Here is a 13,534-nt window from a genome sequence, read left to right as displayed (position 1 = left end):
TGGGTCTGCAGGGCCTTCTGAGGGAAATGAACCCCCCCCCCCCCGAGGGGGAGCGGGGGTGGGGCTAAGAACAAAAGACACGGACAAAAGCTATATTGGGGAACTTCATGTTTTCAGCTATAGGAAGCTCCAGATGCTATTTTATTCACTGTGCTATTTTGCCACAGTTTCCTTCTTTGCCTTAGTGCAGGGATGTTCAAACTTGGGAACTTGAAGACTTGTGGAATCCACAAGTCTTCAAGTTCCCAAGTTTGGACATTGCTGCCTTAGTGGGATTCTGCTCAGAAGAATCTTGATTGAACGCTTTCCTTTTTGTTGGCTTCTTCTCCCACCTGAAGACCTGCCACCTTTGGTAAAGACGTCACCTATTTACAGCTGGCGGCTTAACATCGTCCTTCTGTGGCCAACTTTGTTCTTCCAGACAAATGGGCTATTTGAGCCAGATCCACTTGTCTCCCACATCCGCATTGTAACCAGAGGCAAACATGCGTCCAGGAAGCTACAATGAAAGGGAAGCAGGGAAGATGCATCAGCATGAAGGAAACATTCCCGTCTTCTTGATTGGATGAACTTTCTCCTCAGGAAGTCCTGGGAACTGGCCCTTGGCGGGAATTCTCTGCTTTCTCCCAAGTGGCTGTTTCCAGGGCTTTGTGAGAAGAACAACTGGTCCAGCATCAGTTGTTTTGAAATTTAAAATAATAATAATAATAATAATAATAATAATAATAATAATAATATCATCATCATCATTGACAAACACAGGCCGAGTATTCAGCACCGATATTTCAATGCAGTTTGGCATGGCAAAATGCGCCACTGTATCCATAAAAAGGAGCAAAATCACTGCATGTGAGGGAATTGAAATGCCTAATGGCCAACTAATTAAATGCAATGAAAATGAAGCCTACAAATTTGTGCAAAAATTATAATATTAAAACAGCAACAAACTGGTGGGAACATCAGCCTGAAAAGTCACCGAAAATCAGATGGTCAAGATCTTGTGGGATTTTCACATACAGACAGACAAAATACTGGCGCATAATACAACAGACATCACATTGGTTGAGAAAAATAAGGTCACAATCATAGACATCGCAATACCAGGTGATAGCAGGGTCGCTGAGAAGGAACATGGAAAAATCGCAAAATACCAGAACTTAAAAATCGAAATTCAACGACTATGGCACAAACCAGCAGTGGTAATTCCAGTGATAATTGGCACACTGGGTACTATTCCAAAAGCACTGGAATTACATTTAAAACAGTTAAAAATTGACAAAATCACCATCAGTCAAATGCAAAAAGCCGCACTACTTGGATCTGCACGCATATTACGAAAATACGTTACAACGTCCTAGGCCCCTGGGTGGGGCCCGACTAGTAACCAATGCCAAATACAGCGAAACAACTGGCTGCTGTGATACAATTGTATAATAATAAATAAAAATAATGAATCATTAATAAAATGTATTTCCATTCTAACTATCAGTCTAACAAATCAGTGACCTCCAAACAGGAACGGCAGCAGATTGACCCCAAGACAAATGAACCACTGAAAAGGCACCGATGGCCGGCCGGTCTCTCCAGAGCCAGCCAGACGAATGTCTTCTACTACCCCCCCCCCCCCCGCCCGCTCTTGATTCAGTGTTCACCCCGAATGGCCACACACAGAATCTCCTCTTACCGCCCTGTAACTGTGGTAGATGGAGTCGGCATCAAGGCCTCCTATGGTGACTTCAGGAATGTAGTCGGGAACCGTCACAGTACTCATTATTTTTGACCTGTCTTCAACACTGAAAGGAAAAGGAAGAAGCTCGTCACGGTGACGGAGCCAAAGAAACTACAAAGTGACCAGGAGAAACGGACATAGTGTGAAGGTTGCCAAGCATGAATTGCAGACTTCTTCACTCTATCACGGCTCAGCAAAGTCAGGCAGTGGGTATAGAAGCAGGAACTTCTTATGAGGTAACCAAAGGGACAGCAGCACCTTCTCCATGACATCTCCACCACCCCACAGAAAAGAAGCAACCGCCTAGCTGGGCCATCACTCTCAGCCTGGAAGAGTCGGCAGGTGTATAGTTTGCACAAGGGTAGAAAGAAATCACAAAACAAGTTGAAACAAGTAACAGGCAATTCTCTCTGATGAGAAGAGGAAACCTGCCCCTGGGCAGAAGCAGACTTAAGTCCTGAGGACTAGGTACTGGGGACAAATTATGGCTGCCTTTGCTGGACATAACTTGAAAAAGCCCAAGATAAACTTTTGCTGGTGTGAGCCAGCACGGGGATTCTTCACAGAAAGCATGGGAGGAGGACACAGCTTGCCCCTTTCCTGCGCAGAGGCTGCCTGGCATTTCCATCAGGGAAAGGAAGTTTTCCCATTTCCCTGCTGGGAAAGAAGTGGCACAGCGGATCTCACACACTCACCCCCCCCCTCATCAAGCGCTCCAGAGCAGACAAGTGCTGCAGGGTCACCTAATTCTGACCTCCAGCACTTTTGACAAAGGGGGCCATTTAGATTGGGCCTCTTCAAGCTTTACAATAAATCCTGGCTCTGCATATTTTCTTACTGGGGAGCGAGCAAAAAGCTTTCACCAAACCTGCCACACTGGACTTTCTCTATGTGGCAGGATACAGGAAGGGGGGAGATGGGTAAATAATGTCTGTCTGTGTGTGTGTGTGTCTGAAAGAAAGGAAAACAAACATCCACTTTTCTATATCATACAGCTTCTTGCATTTACAAAATGATCCACATAAACCAAGAACCCAGGAAATTGTTTTAGCCGTTCTGACAGCCATAATTTCCAAATTTTGTGCTGGGGCTGGAAAGGTGTGGGCACTGTATTTAAATGAAATGTGTAACTAGGTTTCGAAGCCCAAAGTAAGGTGCTAATGGAAATCCCTGAGCCTCTTGTAGGATTCACCTCCTACCTCAGCTTCACAAGGAAAATTCCTCAGCATCCTCTCTGGATGCAGCTTTGATATAGAAATACCTCTCTGGAGTCACAGCTCTGGATTCCACCAGTCAGACCACACACCACCACAGCTTTTTGGGAAGAAGGCCACTTTCTTGTGGACTGCTTCCTGTTTTCAATTCCAAAAATCATCCTATCCCTCCCCTGTGAAGACTGAACTTACCAACACCTCAAGTAATGCAAGGTAATATCATCTTGTTCAAGCCAAGGTCCTTTATTAAATTTCAGCATTTCAATGTCTTCAATAATCTGTAAGTTAAAAGATGAGAATTAATTCCTATCACCCTACAAACTGAAATCTTTTAATTGGTGAGGGAAGGGTTTAACCCAATGCCTTCGTGGTATAAAGCTCCCACCTGTGCAATTTTCTCAACATAAAAAGTGGAAAAAATCGGCTTTGTCTTTTGCAAACTTAATCTGATTTCAAAGAAACAAAAAAATATCTTGTGCTGTTGCTTCTCACATTAATGTAAAATGGTTGCACAGCTTTTTACCTTTGCAAAACACCCGATCTTTTTTGTTTGTTTAAATGCTGGTTCCTTCCACTTTATTTATTTTTAATCCCTTTAATCTCTTAGCATACTTCTTTTGTCCTGTTTCAGTCGGATTTCTTTGTGGCATAAAGCCAACCAGAGAGGCCTACTATATTACTACAAAGCCATATACATAAGGGAGGGGTATTGGCCCCAACCACTTACTCTCTCCAGACCGTCAGCTTCACTGGCTGTATATTGCAAGACCTCAGAGGTTTCACTAGAAAGAAAAAAAAGAGTAGCAATATATTATTTGATTTAGAAAATACAAAAACACTAAATCTTCTAAAACCAGAGGAAGAGTTAATTATTGCTCCAGGAATGGAAGAAGACACTGAACATTTGGCAGAGAACAACTACAATGTTATTTTTATTTCATTATTTGAATTTCATCCTGCATTTTGGCACTGCAGTTTGGCATTGGGCAAATAACAAAGAGATCCGTCTACAACCAGCTTGAAGACGAAAATGTAATCATCAGATCTCAGCATGAATTTATCTAAAACAGATCTTGCCAGACTAACCTTGTATCATTTGGTAGTCTTTTGTTGGAATGCTATACACACACACAGAGACACACAGAAAACTGCAAACACCCATCTCTACAAGTGACTGAGCTGTGCACAACAAATGTGAAACAATAAAACAGTCATTATTAAAAAGTTTAAAAAGCATAACTCGGTTAAAAAGTGCAGAGAGTATTCCACAGAATTGTGATTATTTAAAATAGGTATGTCCCACATTCCACTCACCTGATCTGTGGCAGGAAAGATTTCTTATAGACATCCTCAATGCTTTGAAGATAGGCTGCTGAGACTTTCTTTTCATAGGGCTTAAAACAAAATACAATTCATGAGAATAATTCGGTTACCCAACTTGACTGGATGATATTTGTATGACTTTATGCTTTAGCCCTTGAATTTAAATTACTTATGGAAAAACCAAGGATCTTTGAGCAAATTCCCTCCCTCCCTGAACCCACCATCTCAATCCTGGTGGATTCTAGGAGGTTCATCACCAGCTGACCATACACTTCACGCAAGATCAGCTGGATCTGAAAGGGATCTTTTTACTACATGCAGGGAGCTTCTTCCACAGAGAAAGTAACAACCACAGAGCTGCTATGTTAAAAACAAGGAGCAACAGACATTGGAAGCCTTAGGCTATATTTAAAATTAATTTGTTCCTGCCAAAAAGCTGAAGTTGTTCCTGTTCAACTTCAGCTTTAAGCAACAGAGAAACAACCAAAATCCTCAAGGCAACAAACTGTATGGCCTGGAGCAAAATCCTGGTCACAAATAGAGACACAAATGCAGCCTTACCTCTCCTACCTCCTCAATCCTTTTCTTAACTTCTGAGACAGGAATATCAATATAAAAGACCAGGTGTGGAGGCAAAATCTCACAAATACTAAGGTGCTTCATCCTATAGTAGTGTTTCACACCTACAAAAAAAGTAGCACACATATGCAAATGATTTATTCACCGAAGGATGCAACATATTTCAAGGAAAGCAATCAGAAGCAGACATTCTAGCGTTAGGCTTCCTTTCTTAGAATAATCGGCTTGAAAGGGACCTTCAAGATCTTCTACCGTTTCCCCAAAAATAAGACAGGGTCTTATTTTTTTTGACCCACAAAATATGGCCTTGGGCTTATTATATGGGAGGGCTTATTATTTTCTGGGGCAGGCAAGAAGCGAGGCGCGCCTTTTACCTTTCCAGCTCCATTGCGTTCCTCGCCATTGTGTCCAGGGAAGCTGCTGGTTAAAAAAAAACAAAAACCCTTCTCGCAAGTTCTATCAAACTTTCTTGAAGTCGCGAGAAGGGTTTCTTTTTTTTTTTCCCCAGGGGCTTTCCTGGACACTATGGCGAAGAACACGACCGACCTGGAAAGGTAAGAGGCGCACCTCATGGCCCAACACCGCCCACCTCACCCCAATAATAAAGGCAGCCTGCCTGCTTCCCTTCTCCACCACCCCTTTAGCGAGGGGTGGCAGGTGGGGGAGAGAAGCGAGGCGCGCATCCTAGCGCTACCAGACTGACAGCTCCGCTGCGTTCTTTTGTCCAGTGAAACCCCTTGTAAAAAAACCTCGCAAGTTGAACTCACAAGGTTTTTTTACAAGGACGAAAAGGCAAGGAACGCAGCGGAGCTGTTAGTCTCCCATAGCACTAGGACATGCATCTCGCATCTTCCCCCACTGCTACCCCTCACTAAAGGGACGTTGGGGAAGGGAAGCAGCCGGGCAGCTGTTCTCATTGGGACTTGGTGGGAGGTGTTCTTTCTGTGTGAGAGGGAATGGGGTGCGAGGTGCCTTGCTGGCTGGCCACCTCCCACCCTACCCCCAATGTAACAGCTGCCTGGCTTCTTCCCTTCCTCCTAGCATGGAATGAGACTGCTCTCCTGCCCTTCACCTGCCTATTTCGCCCCCAAGGTTCCTCCCCCAGTCATCCACCTCTTATCACTTCGCCTCTGCTGTGAGGCACCTGGCTGTTCGTCCTTCTCTTCCGTCCCCAGCCCTTCCTCTTGGGCCTTTGGGAGAAATACTCTTCACCCTGGCCTTTTGGGCTCAAGTTAGCTGCCAGCCAATAGGAGGAAGGGAAGGGAGAAAGAGGGAGGCACGGAGGGAGAAAGTGTTCTGTGTCGAATTTCCAGTTGCCTCGGGTCTGAGCTAGAAAATCTAATAAATCCTTTGCATTCCCCCCACCCCAAAATGCTGGGGAATAGCTAATAAATCCTTTGCAACCCCCCACCCCCACCCCAAAATGCTGGGGAAGATTTCTTTCTCCTGAGAGGGCCTATTTCCTCTCTTTTATCTTTGCACAGGCTTAAATGCGTATTATTAAGAGTTCACCATGGTTCTGTGGTAAGATTCCCTAACACATGTCAACCATAGGTATACTTAACATTTTGAAAATACATTCAGGCTTCCTCAAATTGGTATCCTAATTATTCTAAATTACTCTAGTCATGTAATCTAACTACATTGTAAAAATCAGGCATATATCCTAACTTAGATTTACATCCTTCCTGGCAGGGTTTATGTTTTATTTTGTTATCTTTTCCCTTCTCTGTTTGCTTAATTGCCCATTTGGTCCCCTTATTAGCAGCACAAAAGGTGTGAGGATTGCTCTGGCATTTGACATAGAGCATAGCTACGTGCCGATTCCTGGGGGAGATAGGGGTGGCATATAAAGGATTTCGCAGGAAGAATGCAAGTGATTGTTAACATATGTTTTTACAGATGCTTAACAATTAAATTATTACTTTTCATTTATTATTATTCCCTTCAAATGCTATATCTATTGATGGAATAATTTTCTTAGTTTAGCTTTGTTTGGAAGGGAAAAGGGTTTATCTCTGTTGAAAAGAAATGAACTTGGGAAATCTGACTTGTTCCTGTGCCTAATAATTGCTTTAACAAGATGGTAATTATTCAGTATTTTGTTACTCTTTCTGATTAGCCCTCTGGGACTATCAGTTCTTGAAATGAATCAGACAAGGCTACTGTTTTAGGATTTATTAGCTATTACCCAGCATTTTGGGTCCTAGTGCTATGGGAGACTGACAGCTCCACTGCATTCCTTGCCTTTTCGTCCTTGTAAAAAAAAAACTCCTGAATTCAACTTTTTTGAACTTTTTTGAACCTCTTTTTGCATGGGAGGGAACGGGGCCTGAAGCACTTTGCTTGGCCTGGAGCTCTTTTTGCCTTGGAAGCTGTACGGATAGGAAGAGTCCAACTCCATTTCTACTCAAAATTAATCTTCCGGGTCGGACATGACTGAATGACGAAGACGACGATGCTTAGGTACACGACACACTTTCTTTTCTAAGGTTCACCGTCTTCTCTTTTCTTCCTCGTCTTGGAGGTTTGTTATATTTTTTGTTGTTTGATTTGCAGGGGGTTGTGTTATTTGTATTGTTCCAAGTGTCATTTTCATTGCAGCCAGCACACAAAAATGTTTCATAAGTAAGGCAACACTTATGAAATAGGAATGATGGTTTTCTAACTAAAGAATCCTGTTTTAAATGTTTTGTGTTATTTCCACATATCCATCAGGGTTAAGTCAGCTTTGTGCTAAATGTAAATTGTACCAAGAATCAAAACTCACCAGTTCTTCTTGCACTGAGGAGCCAATTGCATCACCCCAATCTAACGTCCAGGACAAAAACTACCACACAATTTTGTCACTGACCATAAAATAAATCCCAGTGGAAATTTCAGTGGGAACAGAAATAGAGCTCTGAGAATTGATTGGGGAATTTGAATGTAGAATTATAAAAATTTGGAGGAACAGAAGGTTAAGAATACATCATCAATCGTCACTTCTGGTCAAAGGGAGCCTTACTTACACCTTGGGTGAATGTAGCCTTGCTTTGACATCGCCTCCAGGAAAACAAAGTCACTGTAGGGGGAGCGTTCCAGCACGACTCCTTGTCCTGAAATGGAGCATCACAGCCATAAAACTTTATGGAGGGCAATTCAGATGGGATCACAGTTTCACCTTTTAAACATTTTGCACTCCCTGGTTTGCTGAGATGACTCATTTACCCCACACCCCATCCCCGCTGTGCATTTCTTTCATTTCCCAGTTTCTTTTTAAGAAAAGCAGGTTTTCTAGGGGTTGTATAATCAATTTATATGGCTGCCCATCTCAACAAGTGGCTCTGGCTGGCAAACAATATTAAAAATAAAATAACAAAAGTTCAAACACATAGCCCATGAGAGAAACACAATAATCATTCATCACTAAGCAGAGCCTGAGACTTGGGCTCAGAATCAAATCTTTGGGTCTCTAAGAAAGGTCGGTCCATGGAGTTAACCTCATCTGCCCAATAAGCAATTGCATCTAGAGGCTACTGAAGGTGCAGTGTGGCCATTTATCTACACCTGCCCTAAAAGGAAAAGAATGAAAATAAGCCTCTCTTAGTATCAAGGAGTAGGTTCTAAAAGTGGCTTTGCCCTGCCTTGGTTCTTCGCTCCTTATTATCCGCCTGCAGAGCTCTCGTTACCTGTTCATCTGCTTCATCTCCCTCTGCTCTTCTGTAAACCTGGGGGGGGGGGGGGACTCCACGGCTGCAGAGGCTGCTCAGGTGCAATCCAATTCAAAATCACAAGTAGCCACCAGAGTTTTGTCAGACAGGGCAGCATCACCTCAACTATGGCCGTGTCCAGACCAACTGGGAGCTTCCTCTGAAACCCATGGAGTCGGGAAGTGGACCGATCGAACTGGCCCAACCTCCCTACGGGAGGGGTTGATGCCAGAGACTCACAAACTTACTAGGCAGTGATCTGACCACGATAGGGGAGAAATACTATCTCCCTTAAATCCATGAGGGCTGGAAGATCAGCCTCTGGATGAACTGGGACAGTCCTATTATGGCTGTGGTGGTGACCATGAGCTCCAGAGCCACCTCTGACCCCGTTCCTAAAGAAGGTGGGTTAAAGTCCCCTGAGACCATCACCAACCTGACCACAAATTGAGCAGCTCAGGCAATGACACTGCTACACGGCACTTGTTTGCATGGATGGAATTCTTCCGGATTACCTGTCCTCAGGAGATGGCTGAGAGCTTCTGCGTACTGTAGGAAGCGGGAACTGTACATCCAAGCTTGGAGACGGTAAGAGTTCCCATTGGGATGCTTAGGCTCATTGTAGAAGGTCTCCAGAGAGCAACTGCCGTTATATTTTAAATCCAGTTTTCTCCCATCTCCCGTCAGTTGGTCTAACAAATGGATGTCGGCTTCTGGGAAATATCGCAGACCTGCAGAGAACATTAAAAAGGGCAAATATTTTCTGATGCAAAAAACTTAAAATTCTTCCCAGATTCAGGTGAAATTACCTTCTTTGAAGAGACAGCCCCCTTCTTGTGCAGAGGAAGAAAAAGAACACAGGGAGTCCTTGACTTACTGCAGTTCATTTAGTTAATGTCCAAAGTTACATCATCACTGAAAAAAGTGGCTCATGACCGTTTTCCGACTGTTGCAGCTTCCCCATAGTCGCCTGATCAAAATTCTGAGGCTTGGCAACCGGTTCGTATTTATGATGGTTGCAGTGTCCTGGGGTCACGTGATCACCTTTTGCGATGGTTGTTAAATGAATCTGGGTTCTCCATTGACTTTGCTTGTCAGGTCCCAAAGTGACTCCTGAACTCTGCAACCGTCAGGGATGAGTCCTTGTCAAGCATCTGGGTATAAGTCACATGACCATTGGGAGGCTGCAATGGCCATCGGTCTGAAAAGGGTCATAAAGTCACTATTTTCAGTGCCGCTGTCACTAAATGAACTGTTGAAGTCACGGCTACCTGTATTCTATTACAAAAGCCATAGCTGCCTGTGTATACCTGGAAACTTTAGGCAATTACTCTTATCTTACTCACCTGAGGAAAGGCCTTTGCCAACCAGGACGGAGCCCCGGAGAGACACACATACGGATCTGGGCTCTGTTCTCATGGGCAAAGGAGGCTTTTTGCAAAGACGACTGGAGTCTATTGGGATACAATCACTCGTCTCTGCAGGCCTCAGCAAGCCTTTGCTTGAGGCAAAACCGCGGCAGGGAGGCTGGAGAGGAGACAGCTCCATTGATCATCAAGGTCTACGTAGGGTAAGTGACCCCGTCAGGCAGGATGAGCTCTCTCAGTGGGTTGGGGGAGGCAGTCTTGAGAGGCCCAGAAGCACTAGCCCTTCCCCCCTCCCTCGGTCTTCCCCACCCTGAGATTCCTCATGCACTGAAAGACGTGTGCATTCGATTAGAGAGAGGAGGGTGCGATCCCGTTCAAGTTACGTGATTCACCCCTACGAATACTCCGGTTGCAGATGTAATTGACAGGCTCCATTACATTCATAACTTGAGGACTGCCTGTATACAGCACAGTTTAGCAATATCCAACAGCCCATTACATACCCAATGTTTCTGCCACTTGTTGGGCGAGTTTCGCTGTGCCAGAATGCAGATTACCATCCACTGTGAAGACTTTGCTGTATGGATTGAATTTTGCACTAGCTCTGTCTCCCAATAAATAGGCAGTCCAGCCATACTGGAGGTTCCTGTGTGAAGTGACAGGAATCTTTCCCTGGGGAGGAAAAAGTCTGTCAAACACACATCTAGGTTCTATTAAATTATTTACAATATTACACACACACATTTTGGAGAGTGGGGAGTACAGGCAGTCCCCCACTTACAACCACACAGTTGAGCACAAAATGCGTGTTATTAAGTAAAACATTTGTTAACTCAATTTGTCCTATTTTATGATTTTTTTTGCCAATGTTTGTTAAATGAATCACTGCAACTTTCATAAATATGAGTCAACAGTCAAGCTTTTGAATGTAAATCACGTGGCCATTGGGATGCTGCAATGGTCATAAGTGTGAAAAATGGTCATAAGCCACTATTTTCAGTGCCAATGGTCACTAAATGAACTGTTGTAAATCAAGGACTACCTGTAATCTACCGTTTTCCCCCAAATAAGACCTCCATGGATAATAAGCCCAATCGGGCTTTTGAGCGCATGCAGTAAAATAAGCCCTCCCCCCCAAATATAGCAACACCGCAGCAGCCATGAGGTGACCACACTCGCCGCCTCCTGGACCTCAAAAATAATAAGTCCTCCTGAAAATAAGGCCAAACGCGTATTTCGGGGGTCAAAAGAAAATAAGACCCTGCCTTATTTTCGGGAAAACACAGTATCAAGGAGAGGTTTGGATATCATGGTTTAATCAAAAACAAAAACAAAAGAAACATAACAATCCATAAAAGGTGAGACACCCTGAATAATAAAAGGGAGTCACCAGACCCCTGTCTTCAAAGACAAAAGTTTCAAAAGAGGCCCATTGTAAGCATTTAAAATCAATGGCCTGATCCATTTAAACTGCCACAGATCAGAAGCTGACAGCATAATTCTCACCAACACTCTGAAATGACATGACACCAAGTTTTTAAACAGAAATTAGAAGTGTGTTTCTAAACAGTTGTATTGCCGCTACTAACATGCCTCTTTAGTATCAAGTGCCAATGACTGCATGGCTGGAAATCCTTTTGCAACAACCTGACTGACCAAAGGATCAATAGGGTCAATTCAGAAAGAGGGTAGCCCAGCTCTAAGAAAGCTCCTTAGTGTAGAGTGAGGGGCGGAGGTGTTGGGGTTGAGGGGCTACAGGCTCTTTTCAGCCAAGAGTCAGTATTTCTCCTCTCCCCTGGGAGGAAGTACAATGAGAATTACCCCCCTCCCGAAATAAGAGGAATCCATGAATAAATCATCTCTGTGGCTGGGCTGCTTGGAACATGCCAACCACCTTATGATTTAAGATTTAAGACTTAGTTTATTTGTATGCCGCCCTTCTCCGGGACGGACTCAGGGCGGCGAACAACTCAAAAGGGGAAAAGGGGATACAAACACAATACATATAATTAAAATACACAAGAGTCATACAGCCATACAAGTCGAGAGGGGAGGGGAACTCATCAACCCCAGGCCTGCCGGCACAGCCAGGTTTTGACGGCTTTCCGGAAGGCCTGGAGAGAGGTGAGGGTCCGAATCTCTGCGGGGAGTTCATTCCAAAGGGCCGGAGCTGCTACAGAGAAGGCCCTCCCCGGGTGGTAGCCAGATGGCATTGGCTGGTAGACGGAACCCGGAGGAGGCCGACCCTGTACGATCTAACGGGTCTACGGGAGGTAATTGGCAGCAGGCGGTCTCTCAAGTACCCAGGTCCAATACCATGAAGGGCTTTATAAGTTACGACTAGCACTTTGAAGCGTATCCGGAGACCGATTGGTAGCCAGTGCAGCTCGCGGAGGATAGGTGTAACGTGGGTTTACCGAGGTGCACCCACAATCGCTCGCGTGGCTGCATTCTGGACGAGTTGTAGTCTCCGAATACTCTTCAAAGGCTGCCCCATGTAGAGCGCATTGCAGTAGTCCAGTCTTGAGGTCACGAGGGCGTGAGTGACTGTCGCGAGTGCCTCCCGGTTCAGGTAGGGGCGCAACTGGTGCACCAGGCGAACCTGGGCAAATGCCCCCCTGGTCACAGCCGACAGGTGATGTTCTAAGGTCAGCTGTGGGTCCAGGAGGGGAGGGAATGACTTGACTTCAGTTTTTAGCATCTCAGCAGTGCCTGAATCTTCCCTTCCATACAGGAAGGCCCTCCTGGTGCCCCTCAAGGGCAAGCGATCCCATCCCTCTGACAGGGCAGGAGGAGCGTTACCCTCCATGGCTGCCAGGGCTATGGGTGTGGGAGGGGTGGGGGCTGCTGGACTTGGGAGGAGGGAGACATGGCCTGGGGGCTCTGGGGACAGGAGACTGGGCAGAGCTGAAGTCCGGCAACTCAATGCTTTCTCACACCACATGGGATTGGGGGAAGGCTCTATGGAGTGGGGGTCAAAGGCGACCCCCCCCCGAGTGTCCTGCCTTGAGGGCGGGGGCTGTGCGGCCTCCCCTCCGGGGCTTCGACCCACCCAGACCCCCTGGGGCTCCGCGTGTCCTGGTGTGAGACACGGGCGGGAGGGGATGAAGCCCCCGGGGAGCAGCTCTCGAAACCGGTACAGGTGGGGCGGGCGGGCAGGGACCGCCAGGCCTCCGTCTCCCACCTGAGCGGGGCGCCGGGACAGAGGCTGCCTCCCCAATCTCTGCGCAGCCGCTGCTCCGGATGCCTCGGGCGGAACAAGGTCGACACCCCGCGCCCCGCTCCCCTTGAGAAGAACCGCCAAGCCCCTCGGGAGGCCTCTCTGCCCGCGCTTCCCCTGCCCGTCTTCACCGGTTCCAAGCCGCCCAGGGCCGCCGGGAGTAAACAGGGAACGAAGGGGAGCCAGCCGGCAGAGGCCGCCGAGCTGGGAGGCGACCTTGGCTGCGGCCGGGCGCTGCGGGGGCCGCTTTGCCTTGCCCCTCCCCCTCCACCGCCAGCGCCCCCCGCGCCCCCTCCTCACCAGCCTGCGGGCCAGGGGGTGGGCCCGAGCGCGGCCCCCGCGGAGCAGCAGCGCAACCAAGGACATGGCAGCAGCCAGGCCCCGCCCTCCCTTCCGTCGCGCGCTGATGA

At 46.4% G+C, this 13,534-nt stretch overlaps 1 protein-coding gene across 1 annotated transcript; it reads right to left on the bottom strand.

Moving 5' to 3' along the window:
* Positions 1-91: 91 nt before the first annotated feature.
* NDUFA10 (NADH:ubiquinone oxidoreductase subunit A10) lies at positions 92-13,524 on the bottom strand. Its single transcript, XM_014058417.2, has 10 exons — positions 13,425-13,524; positions 10,408-10,576; positions 9,053-9,268; positions 7,857-7,943; positions 4,828-4,949; positions 4,258-4,337; positions 3,671-3,725; positions 3,136-3,221; positions 1,685-1,793; positions 92-499 (listed from the first exon to the last, which is right to left on the bottom strand). The coding sequence occupies exons 1-10, from the start codon at positions 13,488-13,490 to the stop codon at positions 431-433; spliced, it is 1,059 nt and encodes a 352-aa protein (XP_013913892.2). The 5' UTR covers positions 13,491-13,524; the 3' UTR covers positions 92-430.
* Positions 13,525-13,534: the final 10 nt, after the last annotated feature.

This window comes from Thamnophis sirtalis, unplaced genomic scaffold (genome assembly GCF_051295495.1).
Source record: "Thamnophis sirtalis isolate CommonGarterSnake01/CBP01778 unplaced genomic scaffold, rThaSir2_p1.2 scaffold_2, whole genome shotgun sequence".
Classification (NCBI taxonomy): domain Eukaryota; kingdom Metazoa; phylum Chordata; class Lepidosauria; order Squamata; family Natricidae; genus Thamnophis; species Thamnophis sirtalis.
Note: the sequence above shows the minus strand (reverse complement) of the source record. Positions and strands in the feature narration are given on the sequence as shown.

Coding starts and splice junctions, on each gene's coding strand:
- NDUFA10 (XM_014058417.2), bottom strand. CDS start 13,490: ATGTCCTTGGTTGCGCTGCTGCTCCGCGGGGGCCGCGCTCGGGCCCAC. Junction 4,950..7,856: donor AGGCTACATTCACCCAAGGT/GTAAGTAAGGCT, acceptor CTTTTTTTGTAG/GTGTGAAACACTACTATAGG. Junction 500..1,684: donor TCTACCACAGTTACAGGGCG/GTAAGAGGAGAT, acceptor CTTTCATTGTAG/CTTCCTGGACGCATGTTTGC.